Source organism: Lithobates pipiens, unplaced genomic scaffold (assembly GCF_037356315.1).
Source record: "Lithobates pipiens isolate NorthernLeopardFrog02 unplaced genomic scaffold, aLitPip1_a1.2 Scaffold_18, whole genome shotgun sequence".
NCBI lineage: Eukaryota > Metazoa > Chordata > Amphibia > Anura > Ranidae > Lithobates > Lithobates pipiens.
This window is the reverse complement of record NW_027507758.1, coordinates 619,036,193-619,054,600: the sequence shown is the minus strand read 5'-3', so window position 1 is coordinate 619,054,600 and position 18,408 is coordinate 619,036,193. Positions and strand designations below refer to the sequence as shown.

Here is an 18,408-nt window from a genome sequence, read left to right as displayed (position 1 = left end):
TGTATTGGTGAGCAGTCATGTTGGAACAGGAAGGGGCCATCCCCAAACTGCTCCCACAATGTTGGGAGCATGAAATTGTCCAAAATGTCTTGGTATGCTGACGCCTTAAGAGTTCCCTTCACTGGAACTAAGGGGCCAAGCCCAACCCCTGAAAAACAACCCCACACCAGAGTGGGTTCAGAGGACCCATTTACTAGTTACCTTGAGGAGGGAATTGTAAGATCCTCAGAGACAAAGCTGCCTGGTGTGGATCTAGATGTAGACCTAGTTTAAGGGAACCCATCTTCTCGTGTCTAGTAATTATCATTCATTTATTGAGTTTTATCAAAAAGGTGTACAAAGAGAAACCCAATCCACAAACATTTTTTTTACATTAACCATTTCCAGTCCTTGAATTTCAGTGGGAATATCTGAATGATGCCAGCAGCTACAGGCATCATTCAGATATCCTTGTTTGCAGCCGGCGATTCTGTGCACCATAAGAATGATCATAGCGGCAGTTCCGCCGCTTGATCATTTTTACAGGCGACAGGAGGGGACATCCCCCCCTCTCCCGCCATCCGGTGCTTCTCCGGGCTCTCCCGTGCCATCGGGGACCCGGAGAAAGAATCGGCCACCGCCGCGATCGCAGCTGGTAAGAATGAAATTGTGGATTTTTTTTCCGATCTCATGTGTTCCAGCCTGGAGGAAAGATGTGAGGTCTTATTGACCCCGCATCTCTCCATAAAGAGGACCTGTCACAAATGATTCCTATTACAAGGAATGTTTACATTACTTGTAATAGGAATAAAAGTGATAAAACGCAAGTACCTTTTTGATTTAGCACTTGCACTTTGGTATCATATTTGATATTTATGATTTCCAATAGAGATACTTTTATATATAGTGGTAACACACATTTATGTACATTTATTGTCACTTTATTTTCTCTTTTTTTTATTATTTATCATCACTGCCATTTGCACTTTACGTACAGTGGAACCTCAGATTGCGAGTAACGCTGTTAACGGGCATTTCGCAATATGAGCTATTATTTTTTTAAAATCCTGACTCAGTTTTCGAGTGTCGTCTCGCAAAACTAGCAGGATCCAAGCCTCTGTGGTGTGCAGTACGCATTTTGCCAGAGGTGCGGGGGGAGGGGGGGGTGACACTCGGAGCTGTTCAGATTACAGTTAATTTACTTAAACTATATTATTATTGTTTGTTAGCATTCCACAGAAACGTCATAGTGTGTGGGCGGAACAGTGGTGTAGTGGTTAGCACTCTTACCGAGCAGTAAGAAGGGTCGCTGGTTCGAATCCCAACCATGACACTACCTGCCTGGAGTTTGCATGTTCTCCCTGTGCCTGCGTGGGTTTCCTCCCACACTCCAAAGACATGCAGGTAGGTTAATTGGCTTCTGTCCAAAATTGGCCCTAGTATATGAATGGGGACCTTGGATTGTGGGCTCCTTGAGGGTAGGGAACGATGTGAGTGTGCAATATACAGGGATAGGGAAAATTGTAGACACTCACTCAGGTTGAACTGGATGGACTGGTGTCTTTATTCAACCTTACTGACTATGTAACTATAATACACAGAGCGCTGGGAACAGGACTGCATAATACACAGAGCACTGGGCACAGGACTGCATAATACACAGAGCGCTTTGAAAGGAGTCTTTCCTAAGTGGCAGCAGAAGCAAGGAAGACAGTGTGAGTACATCAGTACGGTCACGGGCCTACACAGCGAGAGACTGCCACATTAAGCTGGTCTCTCTGGAAGACAGCATTTATGCCTAAATCTTTCATTAACCTTGCCCTGGAAGATCTCTAGAGCAGTCAGGCAGGCTGCTGAAAAAAGCAGCCAGGCAGACTGGTAAAGAAGCAGCCGGGTGGGCTGGTGAAAAATAAGCCAGGTAGGTTGACTAGGCATTTCCTGCAGTTAGTAGAACTAACTGCAGGGGAGTTGGAGGTACCGTGGAATGCTGTCTACAACACTCTGTGCTACTTTCTAAAGGTCTGAGAGTTCCTAGTCCTCAAAGGGGCTTTTCGGATCTTTTCTACTTAAGAATGTCAGCAGTCACGAGTGAGACAAATCTGGAATTGTACATGGGGTGGAAGTTGTCCCTGGTTTTGTTGCTATCAAGTTGGGCATCCTATAATTCCTATTCCCCATTCAAGTTATTAACCCCTAATAAAACAACAACAACCAAGCTCAAAGACTGGTCCTTGTGTCTGGAGAAAGTCTGGAAAATGCTTGTTGCCTGGCTACGCAAGAGTAGGGAACACAGTCATCTCCAACCCCTGCAGGGGTGGTAGTGCTACGTACTTATTAGCAGAGGTTCCCTAAGGCCTGGAATATTAGCAGAGGTTCCCTAAGGCTTGCAAAGTTATAGTTCTTCTGGGTTGAAAAGGTTGACAAAGAATGTGATGACCTGAAACCAGCCGAGATCCTCCAAAGGCAACATGAAAGGAGAACATAAAATAAATGGAGGACCAACACGGGACTCTACACAAATAACTCAATACACACACACAGCACAAGGCCGTGTTCACTCTACGAGATGTTTCTCGGGGGTGCAGTTACTCTGAACTCCACAAGATGGTGATCTCACTTCTACCCAGACAGGAAGTCTCTATGGAAGACAGGAAGTGATGTCAGGTACAGACAGGAAGTGATGTCAGGGAAAGACAGGAAGTTCTGGGTGAGAGGTGAGTCAGGAGGAAGACGTTGCTGGAAGCAGTAGCAGAGGAGGTAATAAGAGCTTATTTTCTATTTACACCTAGAGGCGATTCAGTTCGCATTGTGCGCTATACAAGTATTTCATTCATTCAGTAACCCCCCCGTCATGTTCCGTCCTCTTCCTCCATAGTCACTGTGACGTCTTTTATCCACCTTATTAGTCACCTTTTTATATACGTAATCACAGGACACTACAGGGGCAGACACCATCCAGAGAGGCTGAGCGTTCAGTCCTGGAATTACTGTTTATTGTCCTCCTTTATACTATAGTCCTATTATACAAGATTTGGAGGTTCTTTGATACTCATGCCCACCATTGAGCGGAAGCCCCTAGAGATGACAACAAACAGCACTAAAAACACGAGAGTTGGTCAACTTTTTTTGGGGGGTGCTTTGGGACTTTATTCTTTGTACATTGTAGTGTGACTTCAATCTTAGCGTGTGTTGTAGCTTTGGAAATTCTACAAACAACAACTTTTAAAAATATAAACGCTCAGGCCCGCAATGGCAATAGGGTACACTGGGCACTTGCCTGGTGGGCCGGAGCAGCGTGTCATTCTGGGGCTCGAGGCAACTGGGCTGCTACTTGAGTCCCTGACCTCTCTGCGGCCAGTTCATTTCAGCCATTGGGCCGGGGGGGGCGAAAACGGCAGGTCAGCTGACCTGTAACGATTAAGAGAGGGAGGAGCTGGAGGAGACGTCGGACTAGAGGGAAAGGGAGCGCGGCTCCCCATGCGCCTGGATAGGAGGCGCGAGCATATAGAAAAATCAATCTCTGTATTCTCCTCCTGCAGCCTCCTCTCCTTCCCACTTCCCACAGGCATTCAGAGGAAAAGGTAGAGATTGATTATTCTATATGCGGAAGCCCCACCTTTCCTCCTATCCAGCTTCTTTCTTCTGCCCCCTGTGCTCTCCGGCTTCCCCCTTCAGGAAAATGGAGAGACTGATTATATTATATACAGCTGCCTCACCACTCCTCCTGTCCAGCTTTTTTTTTTTTGCTGCCCCCTCCCACTAGAGCTCTCTGCCCCCCATGCTCTCCAGCTTTCCCTATGTACTTGCCCCCCCCCCCCCATGCTCTCTGGCTCCCCCTATGCTCTTCGCCCTCCATGCTCCTCACTTCCCCGTGTGTTCTCTGCACTCAGCCCCCTATGCTCTCCAGCCTCTCCCATGCTCCTCACTTTCCCCCATGCTCTTTGCCCCCCCCCTCCCGTGCTATTTTTGCCCCCCCTCCCCGTGCTCTCCGGCTCCCCATGCTTTCCAGCCTCCCCTATGCTCCTCACCCCACCTGTACTCTTTGGCTCTCCTTGTGCTCCCTGCCCCCCCCCCCTCCCCTGTGCTCTTTCCTGGCCCCCTCACCTCCGTCAGGATGGAGGGTGGGGAAGGGGCTGGTAAATTTTGCCATGGGCTGCTCAGTATAAAATGCCCAGGCCTATATTTTTTTGTCCTAGTCTGGGCCTGCAAACACTAGAGGGAAGCAGCTCCCTACACATGTGTCTATCCCTATGGGGGGCCCATCTCCTAACGCCTTATATCCCCATTCTAATATTGTACAACCAATACAATTCTCTGTCTACAGAAAACCTGCATAGATCACCTGATCACATCAATGAGGATGGAGGAGGACCGGAGTCACATGACTGAGAGGATACTAAACCTCACCCTGGAGATCATCTACCTGCTGACCGGAGAGGTGAGGAGGATTCTGGGAGATCACATGACATCACTCTTATCTCTTAATAAAACACGGACCTGACCGGAGAGGTGAGGAGGATTCTGGGATTCTAACATGACATTCCTATTGGTTTCCCAATACAGAGGTTTTCAATTCTAAAGTCTGGAGATCATATGACCATCACAGTGCCTCCATGTGACTCCATAAAACCTGAGAGACACAACATGCAGAAGATTCTCGAGGTCACCAAGAAGATGATGGAGCTGCTGAAAGGAGAGGTGAGCGGTGCCGGGAATTCTGGGACATTATCCAGTACATTATCTGCATTGTTACAATTTCTGTCATTTTTATTATATATTCAGAGTGGAAACCTGGGAGATTCTAAAGTTGAGGTTAAAGAAGAGATAAAAGAGGAGGATAATCAGGATGGGGTGACGGAGGAAATTTTTACAGGACTCAAAGATCTGTACCACGACACCATGGTGGAGTCATCCAGCTACAGAAACCCACCAGAGAGATGTCCCCGTCCTCCGTATTCCCGGGATTCCACACGGGAAGATCACACCATCCCTCACCATTACAAGGTTGTTGGAAGAGAACACCTGGAATATGGATTCATGATGAAATCATGTGTGGATTTTTTTTATGATCTTACAATGTTAAAGCTTATATTTTACAGATGATATTGATATTCTCTAATTTTCTTGGTTTAGGGTGAAGATCTGATTGATATAAAAGTTGAGATAAAATCAGAAGAAGAAGAAGAGGAGACATATGTGAGGGATGATCCGCAGTCTATGGAGGAGGATGGAATAACGGGGACATTTATAGAGGAGTACACTCCTACAGAGATCAGCACAGGTGGGTCATTAACACTAAATACATTCCTCCACCCATACTGCTCACTGATTGGTGTAGGGCAAGGACTGGGTGATATCAGCCTGTAATCCCCTGGTCACTTTCCTGAGCTGTGTTCTCTGTCCTGTATTCCTGTATTTCTCTCAGATAATCTTCCTTCTCTCTTGCTGCAGACACAATTTATATATCTAGACTGGATTTATGGAGATTCTGGATTCAGCTAGCAGGGAAATGTTGATTTTCCTCACGTTCATTGTTCAACCTAGTTACCTGGGGCATGTGTCTTGGGGCTTCTTCCCCATGCCTGGGTCTAGTAAGATCTCTGACAGAGAAATTCTCCCAGGGTTACTTGCTCTGTTATTTTCTGGCTGTGCCAGGTGGAGGGATATGTCTGTATCGTCTCAGACCCAAGTCACTGAGTGCAGTCTCAGGGGATGGGAGGCAGTGGTGTGGGATTTAACATTTTTTTTTTTTTTTTTTTATCTGACCGGAGTTGGGGGCATAAATATTAATTTAACGCGAGGGTAACAGACATATAATCACAGCGAAAATGGGGATCCAAACGGGAGGACTTAATCCAGAGAGGGCAAGCACGTTTGATCAAATAACGCTACCCCAGCCTTGCCGGATGGGTCTTATGCCATGTACAGTAAGGATAGAAACAGCAAAGCAGAAACCCTCTGGCGGGACTTTAAAAGGCAATGACTCCAAAAACTGTATAGACAGTAGATATAAGAATTAATATAAATTTAATACAAATTCTAACATGAAAACATGAAAAATTGATAACACAAATGTACAAATTCAGTAGTGTGTTCACATGAGATCATAAAGACCAACTTATTTTACATCACTCTTGTACACATAAACAGAGCGAAACTCTATGCGTTTCAAGATTATGTAGTGGTATAGAGGTTTTATGATCTCTACAATTCAAAAAATACGAGTACAAAATATGTATTTACAAACAATTCCTTGATTGGACAAACAGGAACTTAATTACAGGTTTATAACCGCATCTACTAACCAGAAATATGGAGGCAGATATCTTGGCTATTGAAAAAAAGGGGGGGGGGGGGTTAAAAATAACCTACAAAAGGTACAAAACAATAGAGATCAAAAGGGGGAGCCAAGAGAGAATGGCAGATATCATAAAACCTCTATACCACTTTCTCCTGATGAAGAGGAATGACGCATAATCTTGAAACGCGTAGAGTTCCGCTCTGTATATGTGTACAAGAGTGGTGTAAAATAAGTGGTTCTTTATGATCTCATGTGAACACACTATTGAATTTGTACATTTGTGTTATCAATTTTTAATGTATTCATGTTTTAGAATTTGTATTATTAAATGTATATTAATTCTTATATCTACTGTCTATACATACAATTTTTGGAGTCATTGCCTTTTAAAGAGGAAGTAAACTCTCCCACTCTGATGCTTCTTTTCATTTAGTCCATTATAAAAAGTAATTATCAAACTATATCCACTGTAATCCAGCCCAAATCGCATATTACTTACTGTTTAAAGAAACTTTAAAAAACGCGTTTTCAGGGGTGAGGCAGCGCCATCTTAAGTATTGTTTTCTGAGTCAACAGTAGAGTGTATTTCCATCCTTACATCGAGCACTTCCTGTACTGTTAACCAAGCCTCCTTCTTAATCCAACGTTTCTATGGCAACCCTGCTTCCCTGCTCATAGCTGACTTGTTTTATTTCATAGTATTTACTTGTGCCGATTATCTAGTGCTTGCCTATGTCAGTCTGCAGTAATGCTGTCGGATGCCCAGGTTTACACTCCATGTGATGTCACATGGTCACATGGGGTGTAGTAGGAAGCTCTGAGTGATTATGCAGTCTTGTGGGATTTCAGTGTTGTGCCGTAAGAAATCCTGATAATAGATAGACAGGCACACAGAGTGTGCCGTAAATCAGGGGAGATCTGGGCATGCACAGTGACGTCATTCTGAAGAACAAAAAGGATTACAAAAATACTAAGCAAGTAAGGAGATATCTACAAGCAGTGTTTATTGTGTTTTTTTTATGTTGATTTACATGGGACAAAGTTGTGGGGGAGAGTTTACAACTAGTGATGGACGAACTTCCGACGGGACGTTTCGCGAACGCGGACAGCGAGCGCGGCCGATAGTTCGCGAACCGGAACGTTTGCGGCGGGCCCCATTGACTTCAATGGGAGGCGAACTTCGCAAACCTATAGGTCAAATTTGCAGCCACAAAATAATTATTAGCTGTGCACAAATAGTCCCACCACATGGCCAATGACATAACACATGTATGAGGTGAATCTGGGATCGACAACTACAAGCATTCTTTTTTTATATGGGAAATTGTTGTTACAATTCAGGACTGTGGAGCGCATGAAGGCAATGGAGGAGAGGGAAGGTCAGGGACCAGGGTAGGCAAAGAAGAGGGTGCAGGATATGATCACCAGCAGCGTGACATACAGCAATGACACCTGCACCGTGATAGAGTCATCTGACAGCAGCACCATGATAGAGAGCACTGACATCAGCAGCGTGACATACAGCAATGACACCTGCACCGTGATATACAGCACTGACAGCAGCACCGTGATAGAGAGCACTGACATACCAGTCCTTATAGAATAGCAGACTGTACCTCACTCAACCCTATGTACTGTAGCACCCTAGACCAAGTTACCAGTCCTTATAAGGACCTTTGTGGAACAAGTAGGTTGTGTGTGACTGATTAGCAGACTGTACGTCAGTCCCTATACCGATGAAGGACTGCTGCAGTATAGGGCAGCGATCAGCAGTAGTGCACCCCAACCCTATGTATTGTGGACCGAATAGCAGACTGTACCTCACTCAACCCTATGTACTGTAGCACCCTAGACAGACCAAGTTACCAGTCCTGATAAAGAGCTTTGTGGAACAAGTAGGTTGTGCATGATTAGCAGACTGCAGCAGAAGGGCAGCAGTCAAGTATAATATTCTTTCTATATTTGGAAGAAAGAATATTATACGTGTACAAGCCTATTACCATACCACTGATACCAGTCCTGAAAAGAACCTTTGTGGAACTAATAGTAACAGCTACTGATTAAACTGACCCTCACTGCCTGACACACTGCTTCCTGCCTGTCACTATATAAACTGGCAAAACAGAGGCTGCTGGAACAATAACTGGTTACTGGAATAGCACTTTTGTGGACCTGATAGTAACAGCTAATGATTAAACTGACTCTCCCTGCAGCACACAGCGTCCTGTCCCTTTCTCTAAACTGACAAAAGACACTCAGACTGCTGCAACAATCACTAGCACAGCACTGCCTATCCTGAACTACACCTAACACCTATACCAGTCCTGAAAATAACTTTTGTGTACCAAATAGCTAGCGATTTGGGTCACTGCAATCTCTCCCTGCTCCACACAGCAACCTCTCCCTATAGTGACAGAAGAAAGAATGTAAAATGGCCGCCGGATCGGGTGTATTTATAAGTTAGGGGGAATGTCCAAGTGTCCATGTGCTGTAATGTCTCAATTGGCTGTCCTGTACCCCATGATGGATGTGTCATCAGGTCAAAGTTCTTTTACACAGTAAAAACACGTAAGACCGCGAATAGCCGAAATTCGCCGCGAAACGACCGCCGGGCGAACTGTTCGGCCATCACTATCTACAACCACTTAAAAGTCACGCCAGAGGGTTTCTGCTTTGCTGTCTCTATGCTTTATTAGGGATGTTGGCAATGTCTGCCATTCACCACTAGAATTTAGCTATTTTCTATATGTATAGTAAGAATGGGGGAAATATCTAGAGGCGAATTTAAAGGGAAAACAACCCCCCACCCCCCGGTGGAAATGCGTTTCCGGAACCATGGTCACGTCTGCCCCAGAGGCTTTCAATTCTTTTAAAGCTATCTGACACTTTTTAATAGAATTTAAACCCTGAAGAACGTTGTATGATAGAATTTTTAAAGCCATGACCAGTTATTAGCATAGTGCACAGGTAAACAATATTAAATGGAGAACAGCCCGATGGTGTGGGGATTAGTAGTAGATGCAAAATAAACTGATGAAACATACACAGAGCAAACGGAATAGAAAAACTATTTTAAAATATTGTCTCATGAAGTGAACAGTAGCGTAACAATCAAAAGGCTGCATTGATCTAGAAAACAAAAAAGGGATGAAAAACAACAGTTGTAAACCTGAGAGGCAACTGCGTCTCAGGAGCCCAGAGCCAGTGCCATGGGACATATGGGGAGACATGGCGGTTCCACAAGATGACGAGATCACTCCCCATCCATGATAGATGTAAGTCAATGTCACCATAAACTTCTGGACTAGAACAAGGAAACCGAACTGTGTATCTTGTAAAACGCTGAAGAATGCTGAACTTCACAGTGCCACGACTGGAGCTGGAGCCTGAAGGACAAGCAGAGGTTATCAAGTTGGATACCTGCTGCAACGGGACCATTGAGGTGTAGAAGAGGCCTTCTTCGCCAATCTCTTGGCCAGGAGGCCAGAGCCTAGAAGGAGCTGATGGGCCCCATGAAGTAGATCCTCAGCTGGAAGAGGTGGAAGGCTTCTCCTTCATGGAGGTCACGCAGGACATGCTGTATTCCCTCCTTTGTAACACTTAGATGGAATGGAAAACTCCAGTAATAGGGAACTTTGTAATTGCAGATGTGCGTTAATGGGCTGTAGGCTTCGCCTTTTTTGCCAAAGTGGTAGGAGAAAGATCACGGAAAATCTGCACTTTTATCTAACTTGTACTCAATGTGGGAACGATTGCGAGTTGCCAGGGTGAGGACCTCTTTGCTGTCGGAATAATGAAAACGTACCACTATCTCTTGGCCTGGCACTGGCTGGAGGCCTAGGGGCCAGGGACCTATGGGCTCTGTCCAGGTGCCAGTCAGTCTATATCAGCAATATCAGAAAGTTAAACAGGCCTAGGAGATGGGCATGGAGCTTATTGTTGTTCACAGTCTTTGACACCCCACGAATGTGTATGTTTTGGCGCCTCTCTCTGTTTTCCAGGTCCTCCTGGTGCAGTTTTAATTGTGACACCGAGTGTTTTAAGGGAGGAATTTCATAGCTCCCAACTGTCCCTGATTTTGAGGGACTGTGCCTGATTTGGAACAATGTCCCTCTGTCCCTCTTTTCTCCTCATTTGTCCCTCATTTTGGTCTGATCTCTATATAGTTGTATATAAAATGCACTATTTATCTTTCAAAAAGTGTTTCCCAGTGCTAAACCATTCATCCAATTTTTAAATTGCTGCATTTGTAAATGTCAAAAGCCAATATAAAGGAATAGTAATGGTAAAAAAAAAGCACTTGTGGGTTTACCTAATCTTATTTTTTTTTTGTATATTTTTTTTCCTTTTAAGGGGTGGCAGGTGTGTGTCCTATGACTACATACTAATAGGTGTCCCTCGTTCTTATCTCAAAAAGTTGGAGTTATGGAATTCTCCTCTTCCGGGGTATGCGCATACTGAATCATATCATCAAATTTTGTTTCCAACATTGTCCATGTTCCCCAATCTGGTCTATCGCTGGCTGCAGTTCCTGAGATATTTTCCCAACCTCCCTGTGATATGTTGCGGGTTAGCTGGAGTAGCAGGGCCTGGAGCTTTTTATCCAGCAGCTCCAGGGGTTGATCATGATGGGGGGGGGGGGGCTACACACACACCATTTGTGAGGATGTTTTAGTCATAGGAGTGCTAATACTCTCGGCCGGGTCGTCCTGAGAAATGAGGGGATGCAGGCCTAGTTAAAAAGCATTTCATAGTGTTAGGCTGTGGCTCAGTTTGGGAACGGGGTGTACGACTTTTGATTTTAGTACGGCCAATTTTCACCATGGAGGGTCCCGGAGGGGATGTGGGATGTAGTCGCTCACCCCTGTAACGAAACAAGGCATCTGTAGCTGTGCGGGGGCCACGGAGAGTGGAGCGAGATGTGCATCCGCCATCTTAGCACTGCCAATTGCGCGGGTGTGCAACGTTGTACCCAAATAAAATTTGATATCCTTTTTTCTCACAAATAGAGCTTTCTTTTGGTGGTATTTGATCATCTCTGTTTTTTTTTTTTTTTTGTTTTTTTTTTTTTGTTTTCTGTTTTTTATATATTTTGCTCTATAAACAAAAAAAAGGCCGTTTTTGAAAAAAATAAATAAATAAACAATATTTTTTTCAGTTTAGGCCAATATGTATTCCGTTACATATTTTTGTTAAAGAAAATCCCAATAAGGGTATATTGATTAGTTTATGCAAAAGTTATAGCGTCTACAAACTATGGGATAGATTTATGGAATTTTTTATATTTATTTATTTTTACTAGTAATGGCAGCGATTGGCAGCTTATAGCAGGACTGCGACATTGCAGCAGACAAATCGGACACCTAACTGACACTTATACTTTTTTGGGGACCAGTGACACTAATACAGTGATCAGTGTTAAAGTATATGCACTGTCACTTTACTAATGACCCTAGCAGGGAAGGGGTTAACATCAGGAGCAATTAAAGGGTTAAATGTGTTCCTAGGACAGTGATGGCGAACCTTGGCATTTCAGATGTTTTGGAACTACATTTTCCATCATGCTCATGCACTCTGCAGCGTAGTGGCGCATCATGGGAAATGTAGTTCCAAAATTTGTGGGGTGCAAAAGTTCCCCATCACTGTCCTAGGGAGTGCTTGCTAACTGTGTGGGGGGTGCTTGTACTGTGGGAAGGCAGAGATCCGTGTTCCTGCTTAGCAGAAACACAGGATCACAACCTTCTCTACTGACAGAACAGCGTTCTGCCTTGTTTACATAGGCTTCTCTCCCGAATAATCAGCGGGTCATGAAAGACATAGAGTCCTTCAGACCCGCTGATTGCCTCCCGCTGTGTCAAATCACAGCGGGTCGCCAGCGGTGTGCCTGCGTGCCCCAGACCAGGAAGTGCAGGATCACTTACAGGTATGTGATTCTGCACAGGGGACCCGCCTTTCCGCCGTATATGTACTGTGTATGGTCGGCAAGTGGTTGGGTAAACATTTTAGACTACTAACGAATACTGAAAAGCAATATTACACATCCTGACCTCTACACTATATGATTTATATTGCACATTATGTAGTCTTACGCCTGGCAGTGTTCTCTAAACTTGCTTGCTTTTGCCTGGCCATTGGGGCACTGTTTCATTCACTGACACTAATGATGGGGCACAATTCTTCCCAATGAAACCAATTATGGGGCACAATTTCTACCATCTTCTTTTTTTTTTAAATGCAGAGTAGCACGGGAAGCACCTGTAATAAGAGCTGCCATAGCACGATCCTTCCTGCTGGCCTCTCCTTTCCTCCCGTCCACTCCAGGTGATGCCACATACAAGCACCCGTGGTGGACGGGAGGAATGGAGGGGCCGGCGGGAAGGATCAGGCTGTGAGAGAGGTCTTATTACAGCCGCTTCACGCGCTACTCTACATGTTGGCTGAGACTTGATCCACCTGTCGGCTGTGTGTGATTGATGCGGAACCCCGGTTCAGAAACACTGCTCCACATTGTACATTCCATACTCCTGACCCCTGCACCTTATGCTCTATAGTGTACATTATATAATTTTGATACTATATAGTCCTATTTATTGTATCTTTATACAATATATTGTACATTACATAGTCCTGACTTCTGCTCTCTACCCTCTACCCATTGCTATACAGTGCATTCGGAAAGTATTCACAGCGCTTCACTTTTTCCACATTTTGTTATGTTACAACCTTATTCCAAAATGGATTAAATTTCCCTCAAAATTCTACAAACAATACCCCATAATGACAACGTGAAAGAAGTTTGTTTGAAATCTTTGCAAATTTATTAAAAATAAAAAAATGAAATAAATCCCATGTACTTAAGTATTCGCAGCCTTTGCTCAATACTTTGTTGAAGCACCTTTTGGCATCAGTTAAAGCCTCAAGTCTTTTTTTGAGTCTGATGCTACAAGATTTGTTACCTTGGCTCTGTGCTTAAGGTCGTTGTCCAGTCAGAAGATGAACCTTTGCCCCCTGTCTGAGGTCTAGAGCACTCTGAAACGGGTTTTCATCAAGGATGTCTCTGTACATGCATCTCTGCTGCATTCGTCTTTCCCTCAATGCTGACTAGTCTCCTGTCCCCACAGCATGATGCTGCCACCACCATGCTTCACTGTAGGGATGGTTTTGGCCAAGTGATGAGCAGTGTCTGATTCCCTCCAGACATGACGCTTGCCATTCAGGCAAAAGAGTTCAATCTTTGTTTCATTAGACCAGAGACTTTTGTTTCTCATGGTCTGAGAGTCCTTCAGATGCCTTTTGGCAAATGCCAGGTGGGCAGTCATGTGCCTTTATTACTGGCTTCTGTCTGGCCACTATTCTATACAGGCCTGATTGGTGGAGTGCTGCAGAGATGGTTGTTCTTCTGGAAGCTTCTTCTCTCTCCACAGATAAATACAGGAGCTCTATCAGAGTGACTATTGGGTTCTTGGTGATCTCCTTGACTAAGGCCCTTCTCTCCCCGATTGCTCAGTTTGGCCGGGCGGCCCAGTCTAGGAAGAGCCCTGGTGGTTCCAAACTTCTTCCATTTATGGATGATGGAGGCCAGTGTGCACATTGGGACCTTCAATGCTGCAGAAAAATTTCTGTATCCTTCCCCAGAGCTATGCCTCGATACAATCCTCTCTCGGTGGTCTCCATTCCTTGGACTTCATGGCTTGGTGTGTGCTCTGACATGCATGTGTGCCTTTCCAAATCATGTCCAATTAACTGAATTTACCACAGGTGGACTCCAAACAAGTTGTAGAAACATCTTAAGGATAAACAATGGCAACAGGATGTTGGCATGGCAAAGGCTGTGAATACTTATATACATGGGATTTTTTTATTTTTTTTTATATTTTGCAAAGATTAACAAACGTCTTTCATGTTGTCATTATGGAGTATTGTTTGTAGAATCTTGAAGAAAATAATTACATTTTAATCCACTTTAAAATAAGAATACTACAGTGTAAGAATACACTTTAAAATGTGAATACTTTCCAGATGCACTGTATATAAACATAATATATATTCTCTTTTGTTACATCTATTTTCTACCAGCTGGACATTTTTATATTTGATAATTTGATTGGAGCTCAAACTTTTACATGGTGATAATAATGTGATAACATCCTCAGACTTTGGAACCTTAAACAGAAAGTGATAATGAGGGAGGAGTCAATAACCCAATGATGGGGGTCTTCAGGATCAGTCCAGTCTTCATCTTAGTTGCTCTCCCCCCATCCTCACTCTCTGACCTCTGGTGGGGCTCAGCCCAGCTGTTATTCATGACTAAATCATGGACTAAATAAGGAAGTGCAGGACTTCTTGTGTTGGGAAGATGGCAATGAGTGATAGAGGGGGAGGGGACACTCGTCCTATAATCCCCTCATCACTGTCACTCCTATAAAAGACAGTTCTCGTTTCCTCACTCTCTGACTAAGGTCCATGAATAAAGAAATGATCTGGTAGGAGATCAGAGGATCCATTTACTAGTTACCTTGAGGGGGGAATTGTAAGATCCTCAGAGACAAAGCTGCCTGATGTGGGCGGAGTCCTGGTTTAGGGGAACCAATCCGCTCATGTCTAGTAATAATCTTTTTTTTTTATATTTTAGTAGATGGACGGGAGATGAGGAAAACCTCAGAGTCTCACTTTGTCTCCAGACTGTAAAGTAGAAGATGAGGACATCACACAGTATAGTCCAGGAGAAAACCCGACTACCTCAAATGTCCATCCGGCACCACACAGTGTAGATGGACCATCGTATTCCTCTTATCCTGAGGAACCTCAGACTGTGAGGGACGGTGCCGTCCTTCCAACAGAGAAGAGGTTTCCCTGTACTGAGTGCGGGAAGTGTTTCAAATTTCAAAGCTATCTTAATCTGCATAAAATAACTCACACGGGGGAGAAGCCACATTCTTGCCCTGAGTGTGGGAAATGCTTTTCACTTAAATCCAATCTTCATAAACATCAGAGTTCTCACTTAGGGGAAAAGCCATATCCCTGTTCTGAGTGCAGGAAAACGTTTGTAAATAAATCGCAACTTGTCATACATCAGAGGTTTCACACCGGGGAGAGGCCATATTCCTGTCCTGAGTGCGGCAAATGCTTTGTACAAAAATCTAAACTTGTTCTACATCAGAGATCTCACACGGGGGAGAAGCCGTATTCCTGTCCTGAGTGTGGAAAATGTTTTTCAGACAGGTCTGTACTTAACAAACATCAGCGAGTGCACACAGGTGAGAAGCCGTATTCCTGTTCTGTTTGTGGAAAATATTTTAAACGCAAATCAGATGTTGTCACACATCAGAGATCTCACACTGGGGAGAAGCCGTATTCATGTCCTGAGTGCGGGAAATGTTTTTCACGGAAAACCAATCTTTACACACATCAGAGATTGCACACGGGAGAAAAGCCGTATTCCTGTACTAAGTGCAAGAAATGCTTTTCATACAAGTCTGATTTTAACAAACATCAGAGATTGCACACATGTGAGAAGCCGTACTCCTGTCCTGCGTGTGGGAAATGTTTTGAACAAAAATCGGAGGTTGTCTCACATCAGAGGTCGCACACTGGTGAAAGCCACATTCCTGTCCTGAGTATGGGAAATGTTTTTCAGGGAATTTAAATCTTACAGACATCAGAGATTGCAAAAGGGGGAGAAGCCATTTTCCTGTCCTGAGTGAGGGAATTGTTCCCCACTGAAGTCCTGTCTTCCTGTACATCAGGGATCCCACACAACCCTCGAGGTGTATTAGTGGCTTGAGTGCGGGAAATGTCTTCTATATGAATGTTGCTGGACATCACAGCTCTCATGTGGGGAAGAAGCACACCCTGATATACACCTCAGATATACTCCATGGCTGATCTTCATCATGTAAGAAACAGTTCATAAGGAGATCAGAGATCACCAAAGACGTGGATGAAGTGTTGTGCCGTGTTGACAGTAGTGAAATAGAGTTGTTGGCCATTGTTAGTAGTAAAGAAATAAAAATGGAGTCATTATCTTTTGCTGGTCGAGTAAATTTTGTGGTGTAACCTTTCACAAACACTAATGACCTGTACACACGATCCGAAGATCGTGCGAAAAATAACGCTTTTGCCGATCACGACAATTCATCTGATTTTATTATTCGACCGGACAAGCGCGAAAATTTTCCTCCGTACAATACCAGATCATAGGATTTTCGTTTTCCGTCAGTATAGTTGTCTGAAAATACATTACAACACATGACATCACTTCTGATTTTTTTTTTTCTGTCGTACCAGAATTTTTGTGACTTTAGTAACCTATTCTATGGGAAGTCCGTCCAACCCAGGGGCCTTACAGTTAGGGTCCGTTCACACAGGGGCAACACGACTTTCAACACGACTTTTGGAGGCATCTTGGACTCAACATGAACACGACTTACAACACGACTTTAAGTCGCCCCAGGCCAGGGGACTTTTGCCGCGGCCAATCAGAAAATGAGCTCTCAAGGGGAAACTCCACGCCAAATTTATGAAAAAAAATTTGGCGTGGGTTCCCCCTCCGAGAGCATACCAGGCCCTTGGGTCTTTTAAAGGGAACCCCCTATGCCAAAAAAACGGCGTGGGGGTCCCCCCCAGATCCATACCAGACCCTTATCCGAGCACGCTACCCGGCCGGCCAGGATAGGGGGTGGGGAAGAGCGAGCGCCCCCCCCCCCCCTCCTGAGCCGTACCAGGCCGCACGCCCTTAACGCACGCACGCACCTTGTCCCCATGTTGATGAGGACAAGGGCCTCTTCCAGACAACCCTGGCCGTTGGTTGTCGGGGTCTGCGGGCGGGGGGCTTATCGGAATCCAGGAGCCCCCTTTAATAAGGGGGCCCCCGGATCCCGGCCCCCCACCCTATGTGAATGAGTATGGGGTACAATGTACCCCTACCCATTCACCTGTGAAAAAAAAGTACAAAAAAAACACAACACAGGGTTACAATTGTTTATTGCACAGCTCCGGGGGTCTTCCGTCTTCGGGGGTCTTCTCGCTGGACTCCTCCGCTATCTTCTGCTAGCTATTTTACTAGCAGAGGAGCCCGGCATTCTTCTTCGCCGCCGCTCTCTTCTTCCGACTTCGGGGGTCTTGTCCCCCTCTTCGGTTCTTCTTGCCGGGCCACCGCGCCTTCTTCTAGCTCTTTTACAGGCGGTGGCCCGGTCTTCTGTCGCCGCCGCCGTCTTCTGTTCTTCTCTTCTGGAGATGTTGCCTCGCCGCTGTCTCCGCTGACTATGACAGAACACGCGGCATGCGGCGACTTATATAGGGACACACTGCCCCCCCTTGGGGCGCGCGGCCTGGTACGGCTCAGGGGGGGGGGGCGCTCGTTCGTCCCCACCCCCTTTCCTGGCCGGCCGGGTAGCGTGCTCGGATAAGGGTCTGGTATGGATCTGGGGGGGACCCCCACGTCGTTTTTTCGGCGTAGGGGATTCCCCTTAAAATCCATACCAGACCTAAGGGCCTGGTATGCTCCCGGAGGGGGAACCCACGCCAATTTTTTTTTCATAAATTTGCCGTGGAGTTCCCTCTTGAGAGCTGATAATTCTGTCAGAGTCGCCTCCGTATAGACGGAGATCCAACTTGAAGGCGACCTCCATTGAAATCAATGGGTACCGGTCGCCTACAAGTCGGATTCAAGTAGTACAGGAACCTTTTCTGAAGTCGAAGCGACTTCAGTAGTGTGCATTAAGACGGCTCTCATTCACTTACATTGATTTTTAAATGTTGTCCGACCTAAAGCGATTAGGGGCGACCTGAAGTCTGATCTGAGTTGCCCCTGTATGAACGGACCCTTAGGGAACTCCGCTATTGCTGCTTGTAACTCCTCCACTGTAAGTGGGGCATCCAGTACCTGTCTGTGCTTTTAGTAACCTATTCAATTTCTACTTGCAACTATTAAGTGAAAATAGTCGTACGATCTGTCGTACGGGATTCGGATCATGTGTACGGGCCATTAGAAGGCTTTTTTTTTTTTTTTAGGTTAATGAGTTAAACAAATGTGAGCAGCATTCACTGAGCCATCGCAAATGTTGGTCATTTGTTATTTCATACATTGATTTCCTATGACCATTGGCTCCATCTGTAGCCATAATGCC

General features: G+C 45.0%; 1 protein-coding gene across 1 annotated transcript in view; it reads left to right on the top strand.

Moving 5' to 3' along the window:
* The window catches only part of LOC143989423 (uncharacterized), a 50,540-nt gene extending 34,231 nt beyond the window's left edge, over positions 1-16,309 (top strand). The window contains exon 9 of the mRNA XM_077489548.1: positions 15,352-16,309. Within this exon, the coding sequence (XP_077345674.1) occupies positions 15,352-15,926 (575 nt within the window). The 3' untranslated portion in view covers positions 15,927-16,309. The remainder of the gene's footprint in view (positions 1-15,351) is intronic.
* Positions 16,310-18,408: the final 2,099 nt, after the last annotated feature.